The sequence below is a fragment of the Pempheris klunzingeri genome, chromosome 7 (assembly GCF_042242105.1).
Source record: "Pempheris klunzingeri isolate RE-2024b chromosome 7, fPemKlu1.hap1, whole genome shotgun sequence".
Classification (NCBI taxonomy): Eukaryota; Metazoa; Chordata; class Actinopteri; order Acropomatiformes; family Pempheridae; genus Pempheris; species Pempheris klunzingeri.
Window position 1 is genome coordinate 3,897,311 of NC_092018.1, and position 9,858 is coordinate 3,907,168.

A 9,858-nucleotide genomic window follows, 5' to 3' on the forward strand; every position below is an offset into this window, starting at 1 on the left:
CTGGCTGTGGCTCCGCCCGTCTGTGTGTTCGCTGTCACACATTTCCAGGTGAGTCTGGAGTCCTTTCTTCAAACCTTTTTATTAAAGGCGTCTAAATCTGAGGAGGATTTGACAAAACTTTGGAGACTAGTGGCCTCATTTAAATCATGTTCACAACATTTAAACTGGTATAATCAGTGATCAAAGCAGTTTGTGGGATAAAAAACTGTCCTTAAATGATCAACTAAGTAAAAACAAAACAAAATAAACTCATAACTAAACAATTAACAAATAATGAAATGGTAAACATTTTAGTTTTCTGTGTCTTATTATTAAGATGTGTGTAAATCTGTTTAAAAGATCAGAAGTAAAAACATGATTGAAAAGTAAACAAAGAATTCTATACAAATACACAGAGATATTTATTTATTCATTAATTTATGCAGCAAATTGTGTTTTCATGTACTCATTTGTTTGTTTATGTATTTATGTTACGTTATTTTTCAGGTGTAAAGACGGTTATACAGCTGACGGTGTGTGTTTTCAGGAGGAGAGACGACAAGATGGACGACTGAAGGTAAACAAGGTTATTGATTTTTACATTAACACAAAAAACGCAAAAGTCCAGAGAGTCAAAAGTGACTCTTAAACACTCATCTCTAATCTCCTGTTTTAGCCTCCATGTTTACATCAGTATAAAATCACCTTCTCTGCTTCACTTGAGTCATATTTTCATTCAATAATACTTCCAATAACTTTTAGTTTCCTGTTTATTTCAATAGCTGTTAAACTTTCAATAAAAACCGACACTTCCTGCAGATGTTTCACATTAAAATCCTTCCATTGTCTGAAAGGACGTCATCCCTCCTGCTTCTGATGATCTTTTATTGTGAAAGAGCTGCAGGAAGTGTTGCATAGATAGCTGCATGATGGGATAAGAGCTGTGGAAGCATTAAACATTTCACTGAATCGTTTTTATGAGTCAGAAACTGGTAATTACGGTCACACTCATAACACATGAATGCAGCATTAATGTTACCGTTTGTGATGTGAACATGAATCCTTGTGACTGGATAATTCTGAGGTCTTTGAATGCAGCATTTGTGAGAAAACAACATGAAGCACTTAAAGAGAGTCGCCGGCTGGTGAGGATAGCAGAGCAGTGCATTCTGGGTGTTGTAGTTTTTCTACCTTTTGAGCAAAAAGGGAATATCACAGCCTTTTTTTTCTGTTTTCTGTTCATGTTGCACCAATTTCAAGATGTTTGTGCCTCTCTGCTGCTTCGACAGCACAGTTTGATTTAAAGACGTTCTTTCCAGTAGTGAAGTACTAATGGTGCCTTCATGGAAACATGGAAACGTACAGTAAATGTCCTCCACTCTGCTCTCACTGTGTTCGCCACAGTCTGACGTCCAGGTGTTCCAGGTGTGCGGCGTCACCCCTCTGCCGTCACAGTTACTGTCGCCAGGCAACGGAGCACCTCAGAGCTGACGCAGCTGCTGTCGACCTGCTGGAGGAGAGGCTGACAGACAGACAGACAGACAGACAGACAGACAGACAGACAGACAGACAGACAGACAGACAGACAGACAGACAGACAGACAGACAGACAGACAGACAGACAGACGGATGTAAACAGAGTTCTGAACACGGATCCAAAGTTTGGGAGTGAAGACGACGCGAACATCTAGGTCAGTCTTCTATTTATATTCTTTAAAGAAGGTGTGAATGTTTCTTCTACACAGATGAGTCATAAATTCAACTGAACTACATAATTAATAATGTTAATGAGAAACCAACCACAGACTAATAAGATACACGTTAATATGACCTCATTATTAGAAATAATTTACTCAGTTCGTCATTGATGCTTTTTATAAAGGTGTCGACAGTATGAGGTTACTTTTGTGACTTATGCAATCAAACACAACAGGTTTGAGGGCAAAACGTTCCACACTCTAAACAAAACATGTTTTATTTCAAGTAAAATGAAGTTATTTAAAATGTATTAATGCAAATCCAGAAATCTGAATCCAAAACTTTTACTTGTTTACAGCTGAATTAATTAATACATTTTTTTAATCACATTTATTTTAGCTGTAATAAAACAGTTTTACATTGTGGAGCATCTGTTTGCATAATAAAGACACAAAAGGAACCTCACACACGTTTGGTCTCTGGAAAACCTCCATCCTGGCCCCACTTAGATTACATGATTGCTTGTGAAGGAAAGTTTTATTTGTGAATTGTATTTACTACGTCCCCTGAACGCAGCATTAAGTCACTGTTTAAACTAACAGCAGCCGAACTGCAAAATACTTTGTTGATTTACAAAGAAGCTAAAGTTTGTTCTAGTTTCACTCTGAAGGAAAACAGATCTGAACAATATTCCCACTGTGTGTTCTGATCCCCAACAGACCAGGTGAGACTGAGCAGGTAAACACACCTGCAGGTTTCCCTGAGAGCAGCCGTCCAGAAGTTTGATGCAGAGAGTCGTTTGATTCATCAGCTTCTGTCTGACAGAGTCACTGAGCTCAGAGTCTGAAGACACGTCGACGAGCAGCTTCAACAGGCAACGAAGCAACACGTCGATACGACACGCCATCCTGAGAGAGAGAGAGAGAGAGAGGGGAGAGAGAGAGGAGAGAGGGGAGGGGGACGAGAGAGAGAGGTGTTGGCCTTGTTGTCTTTGCACCATAAAACAAGCTTCCTTGTTTCTATCTTAAAATTGTACTTTAACTGTTTAAATGTGCTTCAGGAAGTTCAATTAAAACCAAACTTTTGTTGGACACAGTTTCTTTTCTTTAATCTAAATTGCAATTATTTTGTATTTTTGATGCTTTAGCACCATTTTTCTAAACCTTTTGTGTCTCTGAACTGAACTGAACTGAACTGACTTGCTGTCCAGGACAGCAGCAGTTCCTCTGTTTGGCCTCCAGGGGTCACAGTCGACCTTTTCACTGAGTTCCTGTTTAGCAGCAACACTTTCAAACCATCAGCTCGTCTCTGAGGCAGTTTGGTCGTCACATCATGACCAGTAGCTCCTCCTCCTCCGTTAGCTTTCTAACCAGATTAGAGCTTCAGGGTGCAGCTGTAGCTTTAAGGCCCCAAAGTAACGTCTTCATCGTGTAATTTATGTAATGAGTCCAGACTGAATAGAAGAAGTGGACGTAGCTTCCAGGTCTGAACAGTGAAGCTGAAGTCTGATTAGATGGAAGTGAATGAGAAAAAGAGTCGACTTCTCTCCTGATTTATCAGCTCAGTGAACATTTTCCTGATGAGTTTATGGTCTCATGCTGTGTTGAAGAAGACTGTAAACTAGCAACTGTGGCCATAAACTCATCAGGTAAATGTTCACTGAGCTGATAAATCGGCTCATTTTCTCATTGACTTCCATCCAATCAGACTTCTGTTGCTGCCGGACATTAGAAAGAATGCAGGTTGAGACTTGTGAGCTACGTCCACTTTTACTCAGACTGTTTGTATGTTTCAGACGTGGTTTAAAGGGTTAAAGTCAGATCCTGATCCTTTCAAGCTTAGAGATTTTTTTTACCCAGTGAATTTGTGTAAGTGTGTGAGTGTGTGTGTGTGTGTTTGAGTGTGTCTGTGAGTGTGTGTGTGTGTGTGTGTGTGTGTGTGCTGACCGTGGCCAGGCGGCTCTGATGGTTTTCTGCAGCGCCTCCAGGATCTTCAGTCGACTCGTCTCTTCAGGTGGATCTCCGACCTCCAGGTATCCCAGCACTACCCGCTCCACCCGTCGCAGGTGTCTGCACACCGTCACGCCCATCCTGGCCGCACACGCAAAACAAACACACCCTGAAACCCCGCCGCAACCCGACAAACTCCACCCGCCTGCCGTACGAGGGGGAAATATCAGGCTCTCCTACCTGTCCACGTACGGAGGCAGAGCGGAGGCGTAGACGCGTCTCAGCGCCACCTTGTGCTCCGCCTCCATGTGCGTCAGGACCAGACGCAGCACGTCGTCATGGCGACAGGGCTTCCTGCGGGAGGAGGAGGGGGCGAGCGAGGATGGGGGCTTCTCCAAAACCAGCAACAGGTCCAACAGACAGGAGAGGACCGGCTACAGAGACACAGACACCTTCGACTTCAGGCTTTTGTTTTGTCGTCTGGTTTCAAAGAGAGAGTGAAAAGTGTGTGTGTGTGTGTGTGTGTGTGTGTGTGTGTGTGTGTGTTACCTGTATGACGGCAGCCTCTGTGGTGTACAGGTGTTTGAATAAAGCCTGATAGAGAACTTCAGCTCTGTTGAACTGACGGAGATCTGCAGCAGGCTGAACACACACATCAACAAAACATGCATATTTTCCACTGTGCTGTTAGAATAAATGAAAATGAATGTGTGTGTGTGTGTGTGTGTGTGTGTGTGTGTGTGTGTGTTCTCACTGTGTTGAGCACAATGTGGTGCAGACAGCGAACTCCCAGCATGCAGTTCTCTGGTCTGTAATGGTCGTTGAGGAGGAGGGAGGGAGGAAGGAGGTGGGGCAGGTGAGGGGACAGAGAGGGACGAGTCACCTGCGTACACACACACACACACACACCTGAAAAGAGGCGCTGCCTTCCCACAATCCCTTGCGTCACCAACAGAGGACTCACAATGTTGGCGATCCACATGATTAAGATCCATTCAATTAAGAGAGTTTTATATTGTACTTTATACTCCACAACACGTCATACATGTCAGTTCAAGCAGTCACAGATCAATAATCATCTTGCTGAGGTCACAAACAACCAATTTTTCCAAGTACTGCAAGAATCTATAAACATTTAAGAGCATATAATTATTATTCTAAACGATGTAAAGCTGCTCTAGTAGGACCTAAAAACACAAGTATGAGATTGAAAATGATCAGAATATGAAATGTTTAAGATTTTAAATACAGGACTCTACTTTTAGAGGAGTATTTTCACAGTGTGTATTAGTACTTTTACTTAAATATTAGTACCTGAATACTTCGTCCACCACTGAGCTACACCTGACAGTGATGTCAGAGTGCTGAGTGCACCTTTACATCAAAAACAATATTTTCAGCTACTGTTAACTCAGTACTCTTTAACTCTCACAGACGTCTTCCTGTTTAATCAATGATCAAAGTTAATAAATGTCCACAGATGTTGAATCATTTTGACAGACTGACTAATAAAGTTAGAATCAATATAATAAGTTAGTTTGCATGTGGTTTGACTGACTGCTGAGTGTTTTAAAGAGGTTCTGCACACTTTAATGTGTTTTTTGAGCCATAAACTAAATCCTATGACTGTACGGTGATGTTGACATTTCTTACCAACTTTATTACAAAAAAATCATTGTTTCCTGAGTTTAAAATGACCCAACAGGTCCCCTACTGATTTAAATCAGCCCTGAACCCTGTGAGGCCGATGTGAACTCAATTATGTCAATTTATATAAAAGAATATTAACACCCTCTGATTAGATCGACAGACTTATTAACTTATAAAACCTTATCAAACCTTTGATGGCATCATCACTCAGTGAAGGTCAAAGGTCAAACTGACCTGCAGGAGAGTCCACGCAAACACCAACTTCACTGCTTCACAACGCTGCCACGAGTCCCTGCAACACACAACACAGACCTGCATTCTTTCTAATGTCACCTGATTTATCAGCTCAGTGAACATTTTCCTGATGAGTTTATGGTCTCAGTCGCTAGTTTACAGTCTTCATTTAGTAAATTATGGTCCCATTTAGAGGAAAATAGACCACATTGGGACTAAACAATCAAGAGAGAAGGAGAGAGAAGATGTTTTAGCATTAACAGACAAACTCCCTCCTCTGACGTCCAGAAACTGATTCTCACTTGGTCAGTTGAGGCTGCAGAACGTCCAAGATTCCTCCCAGAATTCCTCTGCCCTCCTCTCCCTCCTCCTCCTCTTGACTCCCGCCTCCCATCAGGAGGTGGGGGGAGTCCTTCCAGCCTCCCGCCCTCAGCAGCGCCTCCTGCAGGCTCTGGGCCGCCGCTCTGGAGGAGGAGCTGGTCCACACCTGATCCTGAACACACACAAACACACAGAATGAAAAATGTAAAGTAACATTTCAGTTTATTGTCAATACTTTGATTTATGTACTTATTGTGGATTCATTTCCATGTTTTTGTATCCTTAAAAATTATAAGATACGTCTGAATGATACTTGATGTAGTTGAGACACTAAGACTGGAATGGAAAAACACAGAAATGGTCCTTTAAAGCCCACTCTTGTTCTGGCACTTTGAGATCAGTAACGTAAATTGGCAGCCAATCAAATCTGGTAGATGAAGTGTAAATTTCTACTGTTGTGTGCAGAGTTTGGGAGATCTGAAACTCAAATTGGACAGTTCAGACCTTTTCTACCTTTAGCTAACGCAGTGTGATCTATGGATGTTGGTGTCTGTTGGTGATTCCTCTGAACTATTGGATCAATTCTGATAAAATGTGGTTCAGATATTAATACTCTGACATTTAATTCAGCTCCATCATCGGGTCGACATTTAAATGTGGTTTTAAACACGCTACATTGAGGTGTTTTCAGTAAACACTATACCTGCTATGCATTAGCATGTTAGCATTGTCATTGTGTGCATGTTAGCTCAAAGCACAGCAGTGTCTAAGTGCAGCATCACAAAGCTGTTAGCATGTTAGCACTCTCAGTCTGGTTTAAAGGGCCAGTGTGTCAAATTTAGAGGCATCTAGTGGAGAGATGCAGACGTCTCTCCTCTCCCTTTACCAGCCTGTAGGAGAACCTACGGTGGCTGGCGAGGACTCACACTCCCTTTGCTTTTTCTTGTCCTACATAATAAGCACGACCCTCCATTTCTCACAGCACTAAATGGTATTCCTCTTCTTTTCCTCCAACAGGTGCATTCGCACCACCAAACTCAAGCTGCCACTTCTATGTAAAAATGTGGGAAGCCGTCGGACCAACTATGGCGGACCTGAAACATGGCGGACTACATGAAAGAGGACCTGCTCATTCTAAAGGACTCATTCTGAGAGAACAAAACACAATGACTCTTAATTTCAGGTGATTATAAACTACAGTTGTGAATACGATACTAATAAGATTCCTCTAACTCAGCACACTGCACCTTTAATACAGGGCGGCCATTGGTCTGGATGGTGAACAAGATTTAAATGAGGCCACTAGTCTCCAAAGTTTTGTCAAATCCTCCTCAGATTTAGACGCCTTTAATAAAAAGGTTTGAAGAAAGGACTCCAGACTCACCTGGAAATGTGTGACAGCGAACACACAGACGGGCGGAGCCACAGCCAGCAGCAGACCAGGCCGACCGCCTACGTTTCCCAGAGTTCCCAGCAGCGCTCTGAGGGCGGAGCATACCGGTCCAGCTTGGCGAGGGACGCTCTGATAGGCTGCAGCGGGCAGAGAGCCGCAGTCGTCCTCACACAGCGGCAGAGCTGCACAGCCAATCAGAGCGCAGACCAGCGAGCTGTACGCCGTCTGGAGCTCCGCCCACCCATCGTCCTGATTGGCCGAGGCCAGGGAGAACAGCCAATGGGGATCTGCCGTTTGAAAGAGCCGCTCCACACGACCAATCAGAGAGCTGGTTTGAGAGTCTGAGGATGCACCAATCAGCTTCTCCCGCAGCCGAGACAGGAGCTCTGTGATTGGTGGAAGAGAGGGAGAGGGGAGGGGCTTCTCTGAGGAGGAGGAGGAGGAGAGATGAAGGTCATGAAGTAAAGATGAGAGCTCCATGCTGAAGAGGAGGAGGAGGAGAGGAGGAAGAAAAGAGAGAAAATTAAACAGGAAAAATATCAACAGTTCATTCAAACATGTCTGACAGTTTTCTTTTAAATGGAGACAAAAAGGATCAAATCTTTAACTCTGTTCAGCCAAATAATCAATAAAAACACAACGTTTCTATAAAACCATTAAATCTCTTTTGGCCTCTGAGATAAAGACACAAAATAAAATAAACACAAGAAACAAGTGAAGAAAAATAAAGTCCAAAATTCAGATCAAAGCATCATTCAGTTCCCTCTTGTTTTCTAAAGAAAAGTCTTTTCAGCCACAGAGAGAATTTTCTGTTTTGCTTCAAAGACACAAAGATTAAATGTCACAGGAGTGTTAGTGACAAATAGTTTTTAAAATACAAAAATCAGACAAAAAAAAGTCCTGGATCTTTAAAAATATATATTTGTCTTTGTTTATCAGTCCTGTGAGTTTTATCTCCAACATGAAGCTTTAAATGCTGTTTTACAGTTTTCTCCTCACTGATGTTTTGGCCTAAAACTCCAATAAGATTTAAATATAATGAGTTTAAAACATCCACCAAATGTTAATTTAACTAAATCGGCAGCAATTAATTAATTAGAGAACAGACAGAAAATGAACCACTAACTGTTCAAATCATTTATAAGTCGGTTAAGTTGTTTTTCAAGTAAAATATTTGATGGTTCAACCTTCAAAATAAAGTACAAAGTTTCAGAGGTGAGAAGCTCCAATGCTTCAATATCTGACACATTTAGTTCATCTGTGCAATATGTTATTGTTTTTTATTGTTTTATTTGTGCTCTCTACACACCTTTATTACAGTTTTTAACAAATTATATATTGTACATATTATTATAAACTTTTTTCTTTTATTCTGGATTGTAAATATCTCAGTTTTGTTTTTATGTTTCTTGATTATGCTCCAGTGTAACAAGGTCAACTTCTTGTAATGTGAAAACTTACCAATAATAAATCTGAATTGTTTTAAATTGTAATGAACTGAATATTGTGTTTGTAGACTGCTGGTCCAAAATAAAAATATATATATACAAAAAATAATTTCCAATCATTTTAAAGGCCAAACAACAACAACAACTAGATCAGAGCAGAAAATACCGAGCAGATGGTTCAGCAGTGAAAACACTGAGTCAGCAGCAGATGATGTTTCTACTCTTCAACACGGTGAAACAAAGAGGATGAATTCAGTCCACACTGAATAAATGTGACTGTGAGGTCGGAGTTAATATAAAGGAGCTGATCACTTTGAACTGGACCCTGAAGGAGCTCCGCTGCTCTTCTTCTGACGGACTGTTTGTCGGTTTGTTCACAGTCTGACAGGTTTCTGCTCCTCTTCGCTCCGTCGCTTCACTTTCTTTCACTTTTGTCCACAAACTCTTAAGCAAACCGACCTGTAATCAGCCGCTTCGTTCACTCACCGAGCCGCTGATGATCTTCGTCCACCGACGGGAAGAAACCGCAGATTTTACTTTAATTCAGGACATTTTAATTCAGACTGAAACCTCCGGAGGTTTTAACAGGACGGACCGTGTGTTCAGGAAACGCCTCCGGCCGGGTACAAGGTCCGCGTTAAAGGTTCCTAGCCCGGAAGTGTTCCGCTAGAGATCAAACATTTTTACAACTGCTGATTAAATATCACTAAATAAATGCAGTAGAGGAAGAAATACTTCCATCTGTTACTTAAAGAGACTTAAAAGACAATATTCACATTTAAAAACTGATGTTCACCATAAATGTGCACCAGAGATTCACAGTTAAAGACTCAAGTGTTTCCTACATGTTTACACAGACACGACCACATCAGAGCTGAGACACACAGGGTTAACACACCTTTGATGAACACACACACACACACACACACACACACACGCGCACGCACACACACACACACACACACACACACACACACACACACACACACAGATCAACTGTGTTTATTCATATTTCAAAGCAGGAGGAAACGTTTTGAAGCTGTTTGTGTGTTTGTGTGGGCTGAAGCTGCTGTGATCTGTTGTCAGAGGATGTGATTAACACACACACACACACACACTGCTCACACAAAAATTATTTGATCAGATTAAAGTCATTTTCCTATTTTAAGTCTGTTTTATTTTATTT

The 9,858-nt window shown here is 41.6% G+C and overlaps 1 protein-coding gene across 1 annotated transcript; it reads right to left on the bottom strand.

Moving 5' to 3' along the window:
* Positions 1-390: 390 nt before the first annotated feature.
* On the bottom strand, positions 391-9,257 carry tti2 (TELO2 interacting protein 2). Its single transcript, XM_070834064.1, has 10 exons — positions 9,159-9,257; positions 7,216-7,705; positions 5,813-6,003; positions 5,511-5,568; positions 4,381-4,509; positions 4,176-4,268; positions 3,867-4,060; positions 3,624-3,767; positions 2,426-2,585; positions 391-1,501 (listed from the first exon to the last, which is right to left on the bottom strand). Exons 2-10 carry the CDS (start codon positions 7,702-7,704, stop codon positions 1,415-1,417), a joined length of 1,545 nt encoding a protein of 514 aa, XP_070690165.1. The 5' UTR covers position 7,705; positions 9,159-9,257; the 3' UTR covers positions 391-1,414.
* Positions 9,258-9,858: the final 601 nt, after the last annotated feature.